Source organism: Callospermophilus lateralis, chromosome 4 (genome assembly GCF_048772815.1).
Source record: "Callospermophilus lateralis isolate mCalLat2 chromosome 4, mCalLat2.hap1, whole genome shotgun sequence".
NCBI lineage: Eukaryota > Metazoa > Chordata > Mammalia > Rodentia > Sciuridae > Callospermophilus > Callospermophilus lateralis.
In genome coordinates, this window is record NC_135308.1 from 139,340,700 (window position 1) to 139,363,845 (window position 23,146).

Consider the following 23,146-nt stretch of genomic DNA (forward strand, 5'->3'; position numbering starts at 1 on the left):
AGATTATAATGGCAATGAATGGGATGAAATGTCTGAGCAAAACCTAGGATGATTTGCCCTAGTGAGAAGTAATGGAAGGAGGTCTTGGAGGAATGATAATTGACTTGAAACCTGCAGGAAGAGAAGGAATTGGCTGTGCAGGAAGGGAGGGAAGAGTATGCCAGGCAGAGGAAACATCATGTGCCAAGTCCTTCCACTTCGGAGAGACTGAAAAATGGTCCACGTAGGCACAGCTCAGAGAAGAAGGGAATAGGTAGGCCATACTATACAGGGGCCTGGTAAATTGTGTTGCAGGTTTTATTCCTTATATTAAGGGTGATCAAGGGCATTATGCAAACTGATTTGCATGTTTAGAGATCATTCTACATGAAAGTGTGGTGGAAGACTGAAGCACAGCAGATGGGAGAGTGAGCAGAGTTGTATTCTACACAAAACATGATGGTAGCTTAGAAGAGTGACTATAAGGAAGGAAACAGACCCGAAGATGGCTAGGTTGTGTTATATCTCAACACACTGGCCAATATATGTCTGTTTGTCTGTCTGTCTGTCTGTCTGTCTGTCTCTCTCTCTCTCTGCCTATCTATCTATCTATCTATCTACCTACCTATATATCTATCTATCTATCTCTATCTCTATTTCTATCTGTCTCTCTCACTGCCTCCCCTCCTCCACTGTTTGTTTAGTAGCTGTGTAGAGAAGGCCACACTTCTTAAGGAAATAGAGAAGGTATGACAAGCAGGATGGATGAAACTAGGGGAAGGGCACATATGGGGCCACCTGGACAGATGTTTGAAGTAAATGAAATCATCAAGAGTCTAAGGCTGCTGAGATGTCAGTGAGGGAGAAGTGGGAATGGTATTGAAAGTACAGTGGGAAGGTCTCCCACATGTGGGAGGATAGACAGGTCCTCAGTTCTACTAGGAGTAGAGGGAGGTAGGCTACACAGATGTTGTCCTGGAGATTATAAATCATCAGACAGAAACCCCATGGAGCTTGAAACCTGCAAGAAGAGAAGGAATTGTAATCTTAAGGTAGAACAACATCTTATAATAACCTCAGGAATTAAAAAAAAATTTAACAATGGAAAGTCAAAACAAATTCCTTCAAGGGGGAGCTGTAAAATATCTGATACTTTTAATTTCCCACAGAAATTATTAATAGTAAAATATATTTATAATTTTTTATGTTCTAAATATTCACTAGTATGTAGTGTTTCTGAAAATCTTCAAAGAGATCATGTACATAAAACACCTTAAGTGGCTGACATATAGGAAGCATTTGATAAATGGTCACTTTTTATATTACTTCTTGGTGAAGTAGTGTTTAGGAGTTAAAAACTTGTAGAGGCAGAGAGTAGTACAGTAGTTACCAGGGATTGATGGGAGAGGGGAAGGGAATGAGGAGCTTCTCAACAGCTGTAAGGTTTACTTACATAGGATTAGTAAGTATAGAGATATGCTGTGTGTCTAGTACCTGTACTTAACAGCACCATATTGTACACTGAGAAATTCATTAACAGTTAAAAAATGAATCTACCCCTCTATCAATAAAAGAATATTGTTAATAACTACTATTTAGTGGATATATCAGAGGCTACAACTCTATAAGGTCAATTCTATTACTTATTAAACCATTTTTAACTGAGAAAACTAAGGCATAAAAACACTGAATGCCTTGCTCAAGACTGGATATAGAACAAGTTGCAGGACTGGGGTTTGAATGCATGTAACCTGCCCATTCTATTTCTCCAAGACACTCTCAGTGCACTGCTTTGAATCTTGCCTTATGTCATTTTGTCCTCCCCTCGTTTCATCTCCCAGTGTACTTGGTACAGGCTTTTCTCCAGACACTTGTGAGACTTGATAGCATTTATGTCTGTCTCCCTGTACTAGACAGACATATGTGTGAGAACAGTGACCATTTAAAATTAATGTACAGAAACCCTCAACCCTTTCTCATTTTTTCCCACAGTCCCTCAATTCTGTGTAAAATCTTTCTGATGTTGAATTCTCTTGAGGAAAACCTTCTCATTAACTAAAAGTGTCTGGTTCCACCTTTGTGTCATTGTAAGTGGTGTCTCATGTTATGGAATGTTTCACTGTCTTTTCCTCTCTCTTGCTTCCTAGAACTGAGTGAGGATAAAAAGCCTCTTTTCCAATAGTAAAGAATTCCAACAGTCTGGCTTTAAACACAGCATACCAAGAGCTAGGGGGCATGTGGCAAGTTACTATCCTGAGTTACCAGTTTCTTCAACACTAATGAAATAAGCAATGCCAGCATGTCCACAGAGGCAGTAATAGTCAAATGGGACAATATGAAGTGCTGAGCATCATGGCCTACAGAAAACATGTGTTCAATTAATGCAAAATGTTATTATTATAGTTTTTATCACCACCATCATAGTGACCTTATCACCACTCTGAACTGCATTGACTTTAATCTCAGAATCAAAGGTTTCATCTTGCTAACCCAGTACTCTAAGTAATGCATTCCACAACAAAGGTTTTCACTTATTATGCCAGACAAATATTTCCATCCCAAGTGTTTGGTTATTTGATCCTTTCCTTCAGGCTAGAGATGAATGATTTAAAAAAATCTACTTTATATTTGAATAGGAAATACATGTATAACTCTTGCTTCAAACTTGGTCTATCTCAAAGCTTTATCCTTGGGTCTTCCAGACTCCCTGTGAAGTTGGATCTCAGCAGTTTTGAGAGATGATAAAGTGTTCTCAATTATAATTCAGCATTGATATACCCAACCTTCATTGGTGTGGGGGCCCAGAACCCCTGTGAACTCCGGCTCCTGTGGGGAAGAGCCATCAATCAGCCTGGGGGTGGATTCCTCCTCTCCTTCCTCCTCCTGGAACTCTCCTGGCTGTGGGGCTGGAGTAAGGAGCTCTTTGCTCCCAGATGGCATCACTGTGACTCTTTCAATCTGTGAAAAAGCAGAATTTCATCAGGCAACCAGTCACCCCTGATGCAGACCCAAATTTCAGATTTGTCCATCCTTGCCACCAGATGTCACTGGTGTCCTGGGGTTCAGTGCCTTGTGCCTAGCCATCTCCTTGGGAGAGCACATTTGGTTCTGCTAGCTGTTGTTTTTAATTAATTTTGTTCCTTAAATTCTAGAAATTATCTCCAATACCTTTCTTTGTTGTTGTTCTTCATACTCTTTCTTTTCTTTTAATATCATATGTTTGTTCATTGGGTAGGTTTAAAAAACTCATTTCATTGTTTTCTAATGATACATAGCATTATGAGAATGAATTATTCTTGTGAATGATTCAGATTAATACAGAAGTGTGAAAAGTAAAATTCAAAAGTCCCACTTCATTCTCCAGCCCTAATTCTACTCTCTAGAAGATAATACCTAATAAGAAATTGAAATATATTTTTCTCCTTTTAGTTCTTCGATTCCTAGATTCAAATATTTTCTTTCTTACCAACAATTTATATTTCCTCTGATGACATTTTACTAAAAACGTCCTTTCTACTAAAATAAAATGTATAGTGACAAGAAAGCTATATGATTTGATTGTGATATGCTGTTTCTCACATTCCTTATGTTATTTTAATAACAGATACTACAAACAACATATTATCATATTAAACTTGACCTTTCTCAGATCTTTGACAATCGTCATCATGTATAAAATTGCAAAAATATTTAGATTTTGTTCATATTACACTTGCTTTATTTACTTCCTTCTTTACTGGAATATTTTATGCAATGAATTCTTGCTGGTAAGAATAGTGTTTGTTTTATCCATTCCTCTGTTGAAGGATGCCTAGGTTGAACTGCTATAAACATTGATGTGGCTGATTCATTATAGTATGCTGATTTTAAGTCCTTTGGGTATAAACCTAGGAGTAGGATAACTGGCTCAAATGGTGATTCCATTCTGTTACCTGAGGAATCTCTATACTGCTTTCCACAGTGGTTGCACCAATTTGCAGTTCCTCTAGCAATCCACGAGTGAACCTTTCTCCCCACATCCTCACCATTTATTTATTATTTATTGTTAGTTGTTATTCTTTATAACTGCCATTCTAACTGGAATGAGAGAGAATTGCAGTGTAGTTCTAATTTGCACTTCTCTAATTATTGTAGATGTTATATTTTTATATATATTTTTTATATATTGTAGACGTTATATTTTTATTTATTTTTGACCATTCATATTTCTTCTTCTGTGAAGTGTTTGTTCAGTCCTTTGCCCATTTATTGATTGGGTTGTTTATTTTTCTGGTGTTAAGTTTTTAGCAGCTCAACTCACAATAGCCAAGCTAAGGAAACAACTTGGATGTCCTTCAATGGATCAATGAACAAAGAAAATGTGGTACATATACCTGATTGAATATTACTCAGCCATAAAGAAAAACGAAATTATGGCATTTGCTGGTAAATGGATGGAACTGGGGAATATCATGCTAAGTGAAATAAGTCAAGCCCATAAAACCAAAGGCAGAATTTTTTCTCTGATTTCTCAATGCTAACCCCAAACAGGGGAAGTTGGGGAGAGGAATAATAGAAATAGATTGAACTGGACAGTGGGTAATAGAGGGAGAGGAGAGAGGAGGGGAATAGGAAGGACAGTAGAATTAACTGGTCATAACTTTCCTAACCTTGTATTTGTGTACACGACAAGTGTGTATATATACATTATGTATGACTACAAGTGTGGGAACCTAATAGAGTAAGTTATGCTTTATTTATGTATATGCTGCCAAATATATTCTACTCTCAAGGATAATTAAAAACAAGAATAGTGTTTGTATTGAGAATAAATCTTCACTTCCAGCAACACACACTTATCTTGATATCTATTCCTTTGCCTTCTTAATACAAGTCTTCCACTATGAGGAGGTTGTAAACATGGGCTGGGAATTTGCTGAAGACATTTGGGGTGACAATATCTAGCACTCATTCACTTTGTTCAGTCCATTGTCCTCATCCTATCCCCAGAAATCTCAGATTGTCCTTTGACCATGCCAACATATAAACTTTTGCTTCTTTGAATTTTATTTGCTTTCATTAAAAAGGCAATGCATATGTATATATATATATATATATATATATATATATATATATATATATATACATATGCATATGTATAAATTACTTTCTATAAAATGTAGTGCCAAAATAATATGAAAACTATGACTTTCATCTGTAAAGTACTTATGTAATTAGATCAGATATTTTCTGATGATTTTAGATAACCATAAGACTTTTAGAAAAATTATTATTTAATACCATTATTGATAGATTTGAATATGATATCACAAATAAAAGTAATACTTTTAAAGAAACACTAAACATCTTTTTGTGCTCTCATAGAATATATTTCAGCTTTCCCTACCCTGTATTGTAATGGTTCCACCAGTTTTATGCATATCTGAGTCTCTAACTGGCAAACTCTTGAGGTGTCTTTATTCTTTGTACCTCTAGGCTGTAGCATGATAGGCAATCAACAAGTACTTACTGAGGTATATTTTTCAAAAGAATTTTCTTGTCCAAGATATATTTAATTCAAAGCTCTATGCCTAATTTTAGATATTTTGCTGAGAAGAAGCAATAAATGTGTGAATGCTTACTTTTAAACATTTAAAGCACAAAATCAAACCAAAAGCAGACTATGCTGTATTTGATACTTTGGACACCATTCATGAAGATAGTCTAAAACTTGGCCAGAAATTTCCAGCTGAGAAGACTGGGCGCTTCTCCTTAAACAGAGACACATGGTTTCCATCAGCAGGGTCAGGATGAGGCATATTCAGAAGGAATGGATTTGCAGAGAGACCAAAAGGAGGCTCCAGCAAGGGCGGAAATTGAGACAGATGTTTGATGGAGTGGAGGCAGCCTAAAGGGAGAAGCACATTCCAGACACGTTGCCTTGAATCTTTAACTTTGTAGGGAAAAACGTTTGCACATACTTTCTACAGATAATTGTTTTTCCACTGATTTGATGGGAAGCTGTAAGATCTCATTTATCATCCAACATAATGAGGCTACACAGCTTTTGTGTTTATCAGAAACTGTTCTGTTCATGCTTGCTTAAAAATAAAGTGAACCTTTAAAACCAAGGAAAAAGAATGTGTTTTCAGTTCGGCAAAATTGCAGAACTGTAACCCCATTGTACTATGCCCAGAGAGTCTTTTGCATTGCAGACACATTTATTCTTACTATGAAATAGAAGTTATTTGGGCTTCTGCCTTTTCCCCTTTTAACAATCTTCATACTGTGACATGAGTTGTGAAGCAATGCAAGCAAATCAAGCCAAGGAATCATGGCCACCTGTCTGTCCATGTGGCATATTTTTATGCTTACACTGTTTTATGCAGACACCTAAATCTGAACATAAAACAAATGACCAGAAAACATCTCCACCCTTTTTTTCTGAAGCTACAATTGTGAATTCTCAAATATAAGTAGAATTAACCCTCTTATATAAATTATCATGATTGGTTGAGCTTTTCCCTATCTTCTTTTCTTTACCTCTTTATTTTATTCTGAATTGCTTCAATGCGATTGACTTTTTAATCTGTCCATTATATTTCTCTGAACTTTAGAAACATCATACAAAAAGGTTCTTACTACATATGACTTTAATATGCACTTGTAGGTTAGACTTGGTATCCTCAAGGTATGTTTGATTTGTTTGTGGTTTGCAGCAAATTGTTGTATTCCTAGTTTCTTGTTTACCAGGCTTTAGAAATGTAATTCATGTTATGGGGTAGAATGTTTAGGAGCACATTATGTGTTCATGAAATAAGAAAATTATAGCCCAGAGAGAGTGACCTGGGCAAAGTGAGATCTCAGCAAATATAAGCCTAGTGAACTAATTGCCAAGAAAAGAAGTCCTCAGTCTCCCCACGTCCCCCACACCACCCACCTCCAGCTTTTATACCATGCACAGCTGGGACTCCACATAGATAGTCCAATACCTCAGACCAATCTTCAGTAAAGGAAGCTGAAAAGACCCTGAAGTGTCTTAGACTGTATTTTTGTCCTCTAAAGAAACAAACTTTTCCATAGAAAATAATCCAGTTACATTTCTTGTGTCATATTCTACCACAATTTGTATCAGCAATATTTATGTTCTTACCAATATTACTGAAAAGTATTTAAGAATTTTATTTTTTAAATAATCAATGTTGTCTGTAGAAGAATCCCTATAAAAGTACTCAGCACCATTGTGACAATAATATTTAGAATTACTTTAGTTTAAAAATAACTTGATTGGCTCCATTTATCACTACCAATAAGCCTACTTAATTTATTTGTCTTAATTTTAGAATGAAACTATGCAAAGCTAACACATGCAGTAATAGCACCTCGTCCTGACTGCTTTGTTCACGAAAGTCCCTGCAACATAGACTTACTGTTGGACCAAAGCCCTTTTTTGACAATCACAGCTTGTGCCATTCAGTATTGTGTTTGAATTAATAAAACTCAGTGTGGTTTATTTTATTGATTTTTTCATCTCAGCTGCTAATGTGCAGCTAGCTCAGTGCCCAATGAGGATCTCAGTGAAATGCAATGTGTATGTATGATAAAAAATACTAAGAAGGAATTCAAGTTAGCCAATTTGATTCCTACAATTATGAATATATAAGTGAATTTGTACATTATGGATAGTTTGCCTGTCTTTATAATTATCTAATCAACCAGACAATGTCTATGGAAAGCTCTATGCTTAAGTAACTGCCAGTTATCCATGTTACTTGTTGTTACTATTTTCTAAATGCTAATAGCATTATTTTTCTTTACCTCATTTGCCAGTATCACCATAATCTAAATTACCACCTTTCTTGCCTGGAATGCAGCAACAGTGACTTCCACCAAGGTAGGATATTCTCCCATGTACATTGAGAATGTAGCTGTATAAAGACAAAACTGACCATGTCAACCCCACGGCAAATTGTTCAGTGCCTTTTTATTTTTCTTAGTAGTCACAAGTGACAATGACCTTGCATAACCACTATCACATCTTGGTTCAGAGGAAGGATACAGACTAAGTAAATTCGAATCTAGCCTAATCTCTGAGATGTTGGGCAAATTACTTTACATCCTTGTTTTCATCAACAGAATATATATTGAGGTCATGATAGTTTTGAGGGGAGACTTCTTGAAACATTGCAAATTTCCATTTGCTTTCTTCCCATTTATCACAGAAATAAGGTAAAGCTGAATATTGAAAGGTGAGAAAAGGTGTGGTAGAGAGAAAAGATATCCCAGAGGGGGATAACTCAGTCCATCAGGTCCTGAATCCACCCAGCAGCTGACTGCAGAAACATGAGTGAGCTTAGTGCAACCACAAAACCAGAAGCACAGAAGAGCCTGAATAGCTGAACTATAGAAATGGGAACTAAGTAACTATTTTAAGACAATAAAATTTGGAATTATTTGTTATATAGTAAAATTTAATTGTTAAAGAATTTATATATACATATATATGTATATGTATATAATATATATATGTGATTATTTAATTAACATTTATCTCTCCAAGAAGGTAAATATGATATTTTTTTTCCTATTTCATCATTAAATTCTCAGCTCTTACCCCAATGTGCCTAGCAATTATAGACTTCCTGATAAGTATTGCCTTATCAGTACAGAAAATAATGTAATTTTTAATACGTTAAAAGGTTGCTTGTAATCAGAGTAAGAAAATATTATAACTAAAGGAACATGAAAGAGCAAGTGTGAAAATAGATTAGTTATGGCTCAGATGTCTCCACATTTGCCAGTGAACCTTAATTGCAGGTACAAACATTGCATATGCAAATTAGAGGTGTGCTGTGACTTCCTTTGATAAAACTAGTTTGCAATCCACTGTGGATCCAACAATATTGATTAGGTATGTTGCATATTTGAGGGAAAGATGGAACTATACATCTAGGATTAGAATCACTCCATTGTGCAACTGTAAGAGGCATCATTCATGAGGTTTTCTACATAAAGGGTGTTCCCCTGGACTGGTACAATGGACTTGTACAATGTGTCCTAAGGTAATGACCCCAACTTAGGACACCTTAGGACCTACTAACTCCATACCCGATTAACAGTCCTTCCCTACGTTTCTCTTTGTTTTCTTCATATTCTTTTTGTCTCAACCATATTCCCATAATTTTGACTTTTTTAGTCAGAAATGGTAAACATTCTTTTACTCTTTCCTTTGCTTGTATGTACAATTGGAAAATTAGACAATCCAGATAGCTCCTAAAGACAGAGAACGTTAAATCATGTATACACCAAAATCTTGTGAATTCTTTGATATTTGTTGATTAATGAGGATATAATTGTTCCTATCACAGTAGGAAATATACAGTATGTTTTAATGTAGATACAATTAAGATCAAGAATAGAGTCACCCCGACATCCCTAACCGAAGAATCTGAAGTTAATTTAAGTTGTTCTTATGATGGAAAATTGATCTCATGAGTTACACCATGAAAGGAAATGACCCTTGCCAGGCCCATGGAAGCTATTTCTTAATGCTTGTCTCCAGGGCATTAGTGATGATAACACAGCTGAAGAAAGAAAAAGTAAACTGAAGAGAATGAAGCCTAGAAAAATTGGCTTATGGAAAAGTAGTTTGTTATTGTGGCCAGCACTGTCTGGAGGAAAAAAATATGAAATCTATTGAACATGAACAATATACTAAGGATATCATCTCTGACACAGAGAAGAAAGGCTTCACTGAAATTCATTCTGTACTCAGCCAAGTAAAATTTTACTGAATAATCCAGCTTTTCATATCTCTTCATTCTGAGAACAAGTGAACATTGTCCTATTTGGGAAATGCCTATTCACATGATAAATTCACAAGTGGACTTTACTGTTTGTATTTTATGATTAATATTATTCTTGGTTGTTACCATTCATAAACCTAGAATCTTATCCAATCACAATTGATTGTGTGCATAGAATTCAGTTGCTAAACCTGAAGGTTAAAAACCCTACCAAGGCCATGTAGCCCTGGGGTATGGTACACTAGGCACTTGGTTGTTCCCTGAAATTGGAAAGTATGATAAAAAATATGTTTTAATGTTGACCTAGGATGATTAAAAAATACAATCAGAATCTGTAATGACTTTATCTTATTTTTATGAGAAATGAATATTGTCTCAGAATGGAACTGCAATTTGGTTCAATGTGATGGGTTAGAGAATTCCATTCCATCTTAGAATTCAGCTAAATTACAGGTTCTGCTTTCTTTAAATCTAGGTTAGGTCATTTGGCTAGTTCTAACCAACTGAATGAAAGAGGAAATGATATGGCATATCTGGTACAAGTCAGTGAAGAGCAAATTTACTTTTTCTACATTACTTCCCTTCCCTAAATCTGTTGGTGAAAGATACCCTTACACCATTGGACTTCAAGTGGACCATGAAATCTGAAGTTGAAGATGGTCAAGTTATACCCTAAAAGGAGTTTAGATCTCTGAATGCCTACATGAAGCAAAGTAAAGCTGTTTTCTTTCCCTGGATAGTCATGATTTAGAAAGATATAAAATTTTATTATACTAAGTCACTGATATCTTGTAGTTATTAAAGGTACTAATGTAACTTGTCTGAATATAGACACTTCTAATTTTTCTTTTCTTATCCAACTCCTATTTGCATTGAAAGAATAATTTTTAATATTTTATGGGTTGAATTATGTAGTATATATCATTCACAGTAGAAAAAAACAAATGCACCTCTTTTTTATATATCTTCTCTGATTTCTCATCTATAAGTACTGTTCTATGGTACTAGCTATTTGGAGTAGTATTTACTGAAATACTATACCATAAAGTTGAAGTCACCATTATTTTAATTCAGTTCTTAAATCTTATCACTTATGATTAATATTATTTTTAAGTTAAAATTAGTGAAGTTATAAAATAAATGTCTGCAAGTTGAATATAAAAATTAGTTAATAGATTTTGTTTACATCAAATAGAATAAAATCATTATAATATTTGATGCTGACTTCCTAGCATTATCATGTATTTAGGACACACAAATGATTTCTTTTTAGTTTTTTCTTCAATCTATCTCAATTTATGGATATTCTTCATAAATTTGTAAATATAAAATGTAATACTTCTTTGTATTAAATGTGGTGTTTGAGTGAAAAATTCAATTCAGAAATAATAGCTCACTTAAAGGTTTCATTTACTCATATCCTCTAATTTTGATCTCTTTGGGACCTCAGTATTGTGTGTGTGTGTGTGTGTGTGTGTGTGTGTATGCATGCACACATGTTTATTTTCTTATTCTTTTTCATTGCTGTCAGAAAATGGTAATATTCCATTTTTAATTGCCCAAAACATTTTCAACTTCACTTTAATCCCAGATTTTTTCAGCACTCCATTCACCATCATCTTCTTAGGCTCTAGAAATTTAAAATGTTACTAATATCTTAGTTCTCTCAAAATATATTATCTATTTCTAATTGAATGTCTCCAAAGAATATCAGTAGGGCACTTTGGCAAATGCTTTAGAAAAATTATCTAATAGTAGAGGCAGATCATGTTCCCTTGTCCGCTTATTGCCCTTGTTCCTCAAGTGAGGATGCCAAGAGGACAATTTAGACAATTTATTGTAGGCTAAAATCAGTAACCTCATTAAGATAGGGGTAAAGGAAGGAGTCAGTCACAGTAATTGAAAACAAAAAGTTGGACTGAAAAACCAATGTATTTGGAAACTTCCAAACTTCAACTCTTATTTCTGATGGTGTAATTTAAAAACATTTTAAGTTTCAATCTTTCCAATTCTAACACAAAGCAAATTGTTCCTCCTGACATAGCCTTCACTGAGGCACAAAATATAACAGAACAAAGAAAGGACTCTAGATAATAATCAGTCCTATGATACCATGAGGCAAAAGAAGGGTTATTTTACAAAGGGATCAGAATCTCTGCATTTATTGACTATTAGAAATTTTTGCAGTCGTTAGCGTGAAAGAAATCACTCTGCCAACGAATGAAGATTGCTGAATAGTGATTTATTGGCCTTGACAACATTAGCCTTTGGGACCTTCCATTTTTCTTTCTGGTACCTAAATGTACTAATCCCTTTATTCTCTATTTTCTCTTTATTTTGTTTCAGATTCAATGTAGTTATACTGGAAGATATTTTTTTAAATATCCTTAATGCATTAGCCTTGATTTGTTTTCAGTTTTATGTCTTTAATCAGAGTTTTATATCATAACTCCAAGGAGAATACATTTGAAAGGATTCATCTACCCTTCTTACTACCTTTTAGATGCATGTTCCTTGTTTATATTTTGTTGGGTTTTTGTTGTTGTTGTTTTGTTTTGTGTTTGTGTGTGAAATGTGTCAAGGAATGGAGTATATACTATATATTTGCATTAATACCTTTTAACTCTTTATAACCCACCTTGAACATTAAAAGGGAGATTGGTATGATAGCACTGTGATTTTCTTTTTTGGTTCACCCTTCTGCATCTCTCATTGGCCATCTTGATATTACAAGCCAAAAATTATACAACTTGATAGATAAAAACCATCACCAAGCAATAATTTGTTGAGTTATTTCAATACCTTTGTAAAGATGTGAATCTTAAACAACACAGGATAAGTCTCACTGTCTTTAGGAAACTCAAGGCAAGATTTACTAGAACTTGCCCTAGGGATGTAAGAAGAAGAATTTGGTGAATAAGGCAGATTCAATGGAAATTGCTCAGATTAATGGAGGACTAGGCAGGACAATGGTAGTCCAATCCTGGACTAGAAATTAGACCAATGAGAAAATACATAGAAGAAGAATTATCTTACTTAGGTATATCAGAATTTCCTATTTTTTAATAACAAAACTTTTGGCATATTCTCAACTATACTTTCTCTAGAGAAGGTGCCACAAGACAACATCTAAAGGACTTTATTAGAAGAAAAAAGGTGTTGACCAAGAACACAAGAGAAAATGAAAGAAAGGAAGGCTCCTACCTAGCAAACAGAACTAGAAAAGTAAATGTCTGAATTAAGATGCATCTTAGGAATTTGTAAAAGTTCAGTTAAGTGACACTAAAAGAACAACTGTAGGAAATCAAACACAAACCTGGGTCTCATCTAGAAATATTCTGGTTTCAATGTTCTGGGATGTGGATTAGGTCTTCAGATTCCTAAATGCTCTAAAAGTGACTCAAATATGTAGCCAAGGAAGAGAATAATTACAACAGAGAAGTGACTTATTCTACAGAATAGGATGGGGGGTGGCAGATAGAAACGCTAATTAAATGTTGGGACATAGAAATTCTTAGAAAAGACTTGATGAGAATGTAGTAGAGGGTTGTTTTTCATTAGTTCTCCCCAAGGCATTGGCTTTAGAAATACCAACAGCATCTTTATTCAGGAATCTGCTGAGGTTGAATCCCTAGCTGAAAAAAAAAGAAAAAGAAAAAGAAAGCATGAAAAATGGGGTACATGTTTGGTAGGTAGGCAAGTGTGAAAGCCATCATGTCCATCTAGAGAATGCTCTTGGCTGAAAGTTCTTGACCATGAGTCTGTCACCTGATAGAATACACACTCAATGCAGCCTCAGGTGCCAGAAACACAGGACTTGCCAGGAAATTGGGAATTCAAAGACTTGGGATATGCAGAAAGAAAAAGAATCTTCAGGTAAGATCTGGTGACTGGATTGTCACCATTATATATTTATACATTGTTAGAAATCAGGAAGAACTCGAGTGCTACTCTAAAAGAAGAGAGATAATGTTGTCAAATCAGGGTGGGGGTTCCTAGGAAGTTCAGTGTTTTTCAATTAGGGTTGATCAAAAGGACCTGGAGCCCTTGGTAAATCGCTGGTCACTGGGTACCATATCAAGCTTCATTCCTTGGTCTGCAGTGGGACCTGAGTTTTGGCATTTCTAACTAGCTCTCAGGTAATGCAGGTCTTCCTGGTCAGGAATGACACTTAAAGAGCATTGCCTCTGTCCAAAACCCATACACTCAACAAACTTTGGGGAAGTCAAAATAAATGATAACACAGTGTTTAACCAAAGTTTGTTGAGTGTATGGGTTGTGGACAGAGGCAATGGATATGAACTGATCAACATCTGAATGAAGCTAAACCGAGATTTTTTGTGTGTGTCTTCTGACTTTCTTCAGGTTTCATAAAGTCTCTTCTTGGTTCTCTGGCTATACTATCTACTGGTTTCTGGGAATATAATTTTGCCTAAATATAACTATTTTAGGGAATAAAGAATAATTTGTCCTTTATAATGATAAGGGTAGGGTTCATGTTATGATAATATTGTGTGTATGGTTAAGGCTTCAAATATGAAGGTTATAGACAACTTGGTAATGAAGTAATACAATTTGTGTACCATTGAATGAACTATAACTGTAGGAATCTACTCAGATAGTAGTTACTAAAAGAATTCAGCTTGACCGAAGCACTAAGGATCCATCCAACTGAGATGAAGCAAAGGAATTGAGGAAGAGGAATTATATAGGCAAGAAGTATATAAGGCAAGAAATCTAATTTTTTTTACCCAAACCCTTTAAGATCTGTACAAAATTAGTATATTTGCAAGATGTATTAGTCTGTTTTTCATTGCTATAACAAAATACTTGAGGTTGAGTGATATTAAAGAAGCTAGGGGAGAAGGAAGATGGCCGCGAAGGGAGTGCAGTAACTCCGAGTACTGCGTCACTGTGAGGGAAAATGATGAGTTAGAACGGCTAAAAGCTATCTGGTTAGGAATTTCCAGCAAAATTGGGGTGCTCCAAAACCTAGTGGAAGGATTTTCATCGCACGAGGATCAGCTTCAGGGGCTCAAAAGCGAGCGATTTGTCCGTACGGAGCGCTTATTGTTCGGCAGATCGCCCTGCAGCTGGAGTCTGCGGAGCGCACTGGGAAACGACGGGCTGGTGGCGCAGAGATACAGCGATGCTGATTCTGCGGGCTCCTGCCAGCTAGGCATTTGCTGAGCTCGGAGCTGAATTCTGGGTTGGAGACGGGGAAGGAAACGGTCCAGTTCGGTTCTCCACACCGGTCAGACCACGGAGGAAGCCAGCGGCCACCATCTTGGAGAGCTGACGTCACCATCCTTGTTTTTGACTGATTGCAGCTCTTTCAGCTATAGAAGAGGTAATTTCAGGCTGACAATTGTCTGCGTCTCGCAGACAAATTGCTCAGACTTAGTGCTAAATAACACGCGGAAACTGCTTCTTGGAGCCTGCTCCTATCAGAACACGCACTGAGCCCGGAGCGGCGGAGCTCCGGCTACCGGAGCTGCTCTGGCCCAGGGCTATAGAACCCGCGGAAACTGCTTCTTGGAGCCTGCTCCTGTCGGAGCATGCACCAAGTCCGGAGAGGCCGGATTCTGGCTCCCGGAACTGCTCTGGCCCAGGGATAAAGATCCCGCGGAAACTGTCTCTCGGTCCGGGTCCTGCTGAATACTGTGAAGGCCAGAGGGGCGGAGCAGAGCCGCCGCCAGAGCCCGGAACAGGCCCAGCGACCTGCCGGCGTGGTGTCGCGTCGCCCCGGCTAGAGCAGGGGCCGAACAGAGCCGCCGCCAGAGCCCGGAACAGGCACAGCGACCCGCCGGCGTGGTGTCGCGTCGCTCCGGCTAGAGCAGGGGCCGAACAGAGCCGCCGCCAGAGCCCGGAACAGGCACAGCGACCCGCCGGCGTGGTGTCGCGTCGCTCCGGCTAGAGCAGGGGCCGAACAGAGCCGCCGCCAGAGCCCGGAACAGGCACAGCGACCCGCCGGCGTGGTGTCGCGTCGCTCTGGCTAGAGCAGGGGCCAAACAGAGCCGCCGCTGGGGCCCGGAGCAGGCCCAGCGACCCGCCGGCGTGGTGTCACGTCGCTCCGGCTGGAGCAGGGGCCGATCAGAGCCGCCGCCTGTGCCCGGAACAGGCCCAGCGACCCGCCGGCGTGGTGTCGCGTTGCTCCGGCTGGAGCGGGGGCCGAACAGAGCCCCCGCCTGCGCCCGGAGCAGGTCCAGAGACCCGCCGGCGTGGTGTCGCATCGCTCCGGCTCTAGCAGGGGCCGAACAGAGCCGCTGCCAGAGCCCGGAATAGGCCCAGCGACCCGCCGGCGTGGTTGTCAAGAATCCCCAATTGGAGTAGGGGGAAAGCAGATCCTCCACCCGCGTCCGCAAGGTAGGCAGGCCTGTGACAGTCTGGCAGAACAGCCCCAGCGGCCTGCCGGCGTGGTAGACACATCACACCACTTGGGGGAGGGGCAGAGCAGAGCCGCTCCCCGAGCCTGGATCAGGCCCAGCGGCCCGCCAGCGTGGCAGTCACATCACTCCATTTGGAGTAGGGGCAGAGCAGAGCCGCAGCCCGCGCCCAGAACAGGCACAGCGACCTGCCGGGGTGGTAGTCACGACAACCCAATTGGAGAAGGGGCAGAGCAGAGCCGCCTCCCACACCTGCAAGGTAGTCAGATCCGCGACTAACTGGTGGAACAGGCCCAGGGGTTCACGGACGTGGTGACGTGGTAGACACGTCACACCAATAGGAGGAAGGGCAGAGCAGAGCCGCTGCCCGTGCCTCCAAGGTAGGCAGACCTGCGACCGACCGGCAGAACAGTCCCAGCGGCCCACCAGCGTGGTAGATAGATCACCCCAATTGGAGGAGGAGCAGAGCTGCCGCCCGCCCCTGCAAGGGAGACTTTTCAACTATACAAGAGCAATATAAATATATAGGGGGAAAAATTTCAAAAACACAATAGTTTCACTAAGCAGAAAGAAACACGAGCAATATGAAAAGACAAGGAAAGAAAGGACCACAAGCAATGCAGGTCAACTCAACTTTAGAAGAGGTTATAGCTGCAGCAGATGGAATGTCAGATAAAGAATTCAGGATATACATGCTGCAAATGATCTGGAGTCTCAAGGAAGACATTAGACAGCAAAATCAGACAATGAAAGATCATTTCGACCACTTTGACAATGTATTACATAAACAAATCCAGGAAGCAAAAGATCAACTATACAGGGAGATAGAGGTAATAAAAAACAAACAAACAGAAATCCTAGAAATGCAGGAAGCAATAAACCAACTTAAAAACTCAATTGAGAATACTACCAGCAGAGTAGAACACTTAGAAGATAGAACATCAGACAATGAAGACAAAGTATTTCAACTTGAAAAGAACATAGATAGCTCAGCAAAACTGTTAAGAAACCATGAGCAGAACATCCAAGAAATATGGGATAATATAAAGAGACCAAACTTAAGAGTCATTGGGATACAGGAAGGTATAGAGGTCCAAACCAAAGGAATGAACCACCTATTCAATGAAATAATACGAGAAAACTTCCCAGACTTGAAGAATGAGACAGAATCCCAAATCCTAGAAGCATACAGGACGCCGAATGTGCAAAATCATAAGAGATCCACACCTAGACACATTATAATGAAGATGCCCAACATACAGAATAAGGAGAGAATTTTAAAAGCTACAAGAGAAAGGAAGCAGATTACATTTAGGGGTAAACCAATCAGGATAACAGCTGATCTTTCAACACAGACTCTGAAAGCTAGAAGATCCTGGAATCACATATTTCAAAAACTGAAAGAAAATGGGTTCCAACCAAGAATCATGTATCCAGCGAAATTAAGCTTCAGGATGGAAGATGAAATTAAAACCTTCCACGATAAACAAAAGTTAAAAGAATTTGCAGCTAGAAAACCATGTCTTCAAAACATCCTCGGCAAAACATTACAGGAAGAGGAAATGGAAAATAACAATGAATACCAACAGTGGGAGGTAGGACAGTAAAGGGGGGGAAATAATCAAAAAAGGAAAACAAACCATGTTTAGTAACATAAATAAACAATTATGGCTGGAAGAACAACCCATATCTCAATAATAACCCTAAATGTTAATGGCTTAAACTCACCAATCAAGAGACACAGACTAGTAGAATGGATCACAAAACAAGACCCAACAATATGCTGCCTACAGGAGACGCATTTGATAGGAAAAGACATACATAGACTGAAGGTGAAAGGTTGGGAAAAATCATATCACTCATATGGACTTAGAAAACAAGCAGGAGTGTCCATACTCATATCAAATAAAATAGATTTCAAGCCAAAGTTAATCAAAAGGGATAAAGAGGGACACTACATACTGCTCAAGGGAACCATACACCAACAAGACATAACTATCATAAATATATATGCCCCAAACAATGGTGCAGCTATGTTCATCAAACAAACTCTTCTTAAGTTTAAGAGTCTAATAGACCAACATACAATAATCATGGGAGACTTCAACACACCTCTCTCACCACTAGACAGATCTTCCAAACAAAAGTTGAATAAGGAAACTATAGAACTCAATAACACAATTAATAACCTAGACTTAATTGATATATATAGAATATACCACCCAACATCAAGCAGTTACACTTTTTTCTCAGCAGCACATGGATCCTTCTCAAAAATAGATCATATATTATGTCACAGGGCAACTCTTAGACAATATAAAGGAGTGGAGATAATACCATGCATCTTATCTGATCATAATGGAATGAAACTGAAAATCAACGATAAAAGAAGGAAGGAAAAAACATGCATCACTTGGAGAATGAACAATTGGTTACTAAATGATCAATGGGTTATAGAAGACATCAAGGAGGAAATTAAAAAATTCTTAGAGATAAATGAAAGCACAGACACAACATATCGGAATCTATGGGACACATTAAAAGCAGTTCTAAGAGGAAAATTCATTGCTTGGAGTTCATTCCTTAAAAAAAGAAAAAACCAACAAATAAATGATCTCATACTCCATCTCAAAATCCTAGAAAAAGAAGAGCAAAACAACAGCAAAAGAAGTAGAAGGCAAGAAATTATTAAAATCAGAGCTGAAATTAATGAAATCGAAACAAAAGAAACAATTGAAAAGATTGACAAAACTAAAAGTTGGTTCTTTGAAAAAATAAATAAAATCGACAGACCCTTAGCCATGCTAACGAAGAGAAGAAGAGAGAGAAATCAAATGACTAGCATACGGGATGAAAAAGGCAATATCACAACAGACACTTCAGAAATACAGAAGATAATCAGAAACTATTTTGAATCCTTATACTCCAATAAAATAGAAGATAGTGAAGGCATCGATAAATTTCTTAAGTCATATGATCTGCCCAGATTAAGGCAGGAGGATATAGACAACCTAAACAGACCAATATCAATTGAGGAAATAGAAGAAACCATCAAAAGACTACCAACTAAGAAAAGCCCAGGACCGGATGGGTATACAGCAGAGTTTTACAAAACCTTTAAAGAGGAACTAACACCAATACTTTTCAAGCTATTTCAGGAAATAGAAAAAGAGGGAGAACTTCCAAATTCTTTCTACGAGGCCAACATCACCCTGATTCCTAAACCAGACAAAGACACTTCAAAGAAAGAAAACTACAGACCAATATCTCTAATGAACCTAGATGCAAAAATCCTCAATAAAATTTTGGCAAATCGGATTCAAAAACATATCAAAAAAATTGTGCACCATGATCAAGTAGGATTCATCCCTGGGATGCAAGGCTGGTTCAATATACGGAAATCAATTAATGTTATTCACCACATCAATAGACTTAAAAATAAGAACCATATGATCATCTCAATAGATGCAGAAAAAGCATTCGACAAAGTACAGCATCCCTTTATGTTCAAAACGCTAGAAAAACTAGGGATAACAGGAACTTACCTCAACATTGTAAAAGCAATCTATGCTAAACCTCAGGCTAGCATCATTCTGAATGGAGAAAAATTGAAGGCATTCCCTCTAAAATCTGGAACAAGACAGGGATGCCCTCTCTCACCACTTCTGTTCAACATAGTTATCGAATCACTGGCCAGAGCAATTAGACAGACGAAAGAAATTAAAGGCATAAAAATAGGAAAAGAAGAACTTAAATTATCACTATTTGCAGATGACATGATTCTATACCTAGCAGACCCAAAAGGGTCTACAAAGAAACTATTAGAGCTAATAAATGAATTCAGTAAAGTGGCAGGATATAAAATCAACACACATAAATCAAAGGCATTCCTGTATATCAGCGACAAATCCTCTGAAATGGAAATGAGGACAACCACTCCATTCACAATATCCCCCCAAAAAATAAAATACTTAGGAATCAACCTAACAAAAGAGGTGAAAGACTTATACAATGAAAACTACAGAACCCTAAAGAGAGAAATAGAAGAGGATCTTAGAAGATGGAAAAATATACCCTGTTCATGGATAGGCAGAACTAACATCATCAAAATGACAATATTACCAAAAGTTCTCTATAGGTTTAATGCAATACCAATCAAAATCCCAATGGCATTTCTTATAGAAATAGAGAAAGTAATCATGAAATTCATATGGAAAAATAAAAGACCCAGAATAGCAAAAACAATGCTAAGCAGGAAGGGTGAATCAGGCGGTATAGCGATACCAGACTTCAAACTATACTACAGAGCAATAGTAACAAAAACAGCATGGTACTGGTACCAAAACAGGCGGGTGGACCAATGGTACAGAATAGAGGACACAGAAACCAACCCACAAAACTACAACTATCTTATATTTGATAAAGGGGCTAAAAGCATGCAATGGAGGAAGGATAGCATCTTCAACAAATGGTGCTGGGAAAACTGGAAATCCATATGCAACAAAATGAAACTGAATCCCTTTCTCTCGCCATGCACTAAAGTTAACTCAAAATGGATCAAGGAGCTTGATATCAAATCAGAGACACGGCGTCTGATAGAAGAAAAAGTCGGCTACGATCTACATACTGTGGGGTCGGGCTCCAAATTCCTCAATAGGACACCCATAGCACAACAGTTAATAACTAGAATCAACAAATGGGACTTACTCAAACTAAAAAGTTTTTTCTCAGCAAAAGAAACAACAAGAGAGGTAAATAGGGAGCCTACATCCTGGGAACAAATCTTTACTCCTCACACTTCAGATAGAGCCCTAATATCCAGAGTATACAAAGAACTCAAAAAATTAGACAACAAGATAACAAATAACCCAATCAACAAATGGGCCAAAGACATGAACAGACACTTCTCAGAGGAGGACATACAATCAATCAACAAGTACATGAAAAAATGCTCACCATCTCTAGCAGTCAGAGAAATGCAAATCAAAACCACCCTAAGATACCATCTCACTCCAGTAAGATTGGCAGCCATTAGGAAGTCAAACAACAACAAGTGCTGGCGAGGATGTGGGGAAAAGGGTACACTTGTTCATTGTTGGTGGGACTGCAAATTGGTGCAGCCAATCTGGAAAGCAGTATGGAGATTTCTTGGAAAGTTGGGAATGGAACCACCATTTGACCCAACTATTCCCCTTCTCGGTCTATTCCCTAAAGACCTAAATAGAGCATGCTACAGGGACACTGCTACATCGATGTTCATAGCAGCACAATTCACAATAGCAAGACTGTGGAACCAACCTAGATGCCCTTCAATAGACGAATGGATAAAAAAAATGTGGCATTTATACACAATGGAATATTACTCTGCATTAAGAAATGACAAAATCATAGAATTTGGAGGGAAATGGATGGCATTAGAGCAGATTATGCTGAGTGAAGCCAGCCAATCCCTAAAAAACAAATGCCAAATGTCTTCTTTGATATAAGAAGAGTAACTAAGAACAGAGTAGGGACGAAGAGCATGAGAAGAAGATTAACATTAAACAGGGACGAGAGGTGGGAGGGAAAGGGAGGGAGAAGGGAAATTGCATGGAAATGGAAGGAGACCCTCAGGGTTATACAAAATTACATACAAGAGGTAACGAGGGGAAAGGGAAAAATAATACAAGGGGGAGATATGAACTGCAGTAGAGTGGGTAGAGAGAGAAGAGGGGAGGGGAGGGGAGGGGAGGGGGGTAGTAGCGGATAGGAAAGGCAGCAGAATACAACAGACCCTAGTATGGCAATATATAAATCAATGGAAGTGTAACTGATGTGATTCTGCAATTTGTAAACGGAGTAAAAATGGGAGTTCATAACCCACTTGAATCAAAGTGTGAAATATGATATATCAAGAACTATGTAATGTTTTGAACAACCAACAATAAAAAAAAAAAAAACAAAAAAAAACAAAAAAAAACAAAAAAAAAAAAAAAAAAAAAAAGAAGCTAGGTTTATTTAGTTCACAGTTTTGGACGTTGAAAGTTCAAGAATAAGAGACCCTATATCCTTGATCTCTGGTGAGGGTCCTGGAGGTTGAATGGTATTACACTTGGAGCATGTGCAAAAGAAAGAGATCACATGGTGAGTCAGGAAGCCAGGGAGACCATGAAGGAACATGTTGTGCATTTTTATAAAAATTTTCTTGTGACAACTAACCAAGATCTCACAAGGACTAGATTAGTTCCTTCTGAGGGCAGCACCTTCAGTGATCTAACTGTCCTCCACTGGGCCTCACCTCTTTAAAGTCTCTCATGCAACTATCAACATAGGAATTCTTTTGAGGATACACTCAAACCATGACAAGCATTAATCTGTAGTCTTTAGTCTCTCCTCAAAAACTTTATAGAGGTAGAGGTTAATTTATAAATTTGTGTTATCTTTCCATTTCTGAAATTATAATGAAATATTTTTTAGCATTTTATTTCATTGCAGAACTTCTCATGGGCTCTTTTTGTCTCATTATAATTGTATGTAGAACTTACACTGAAAGAGTGAACTCTTAACCTTGTGGACAGAGAGGACTTTGAGATAGATTCATTGATATGTTCTGTGATCTATTTCAAAATCTTCTGGAATCAAAATGTTCATACTTAAGAATTGTGATAGGTATGGGCCTAGGTCATGAATGTGGGAACATGACTATCCTAAAAATGGTCTGATTTCCTCTTTTGGAAGGGAAAGCCCCTCTGGACTTAGTGGCTGAGCCTAACGCCTTGATAGAACATCGTCCTGGAGAATAGGGCATCAAGGAAAAAGAATGACTATGCGGTTCATCTTCCTTTTTGGGCAAATTGCCTGCCTGCCAAGAACACATCCCATGTAGTAGATTTACTGGGACAGGTTTTGTCCTGAGACCCATGGTTGATCAGCACTTTCTCCCACTGATGGGAGTTTGATTTCTATTGAGAAGTCCATACTTGCTTTGCACTTATGTCATATATTTCAAGCTAGCCT

The 23,146-nt window shown here is 38.0% G+C and overlaps 1 protein-coding gene across 1 annotated transcript in view; it reads right to left on the reverse strand.

Annotated features, from left to right (window-relative positions):
* The window catches only part of Epyc (epiphycan), a 39,577-nt gene that overhangs the window by 7,824 nt on the left and 8,607 nt on the right, over positions 1-23,146 (reverse strand). The window contains exon 2 of the mRNA XM_076853202.1: positions 2,763-2,937. Coding sequence (XP_076709317.1) covers positions 2,763-2,937 — 175 coding nt within the window. The remainder of the gene's footprint in view (positions 1-2,762; positions 2,938-23,146) is intronic.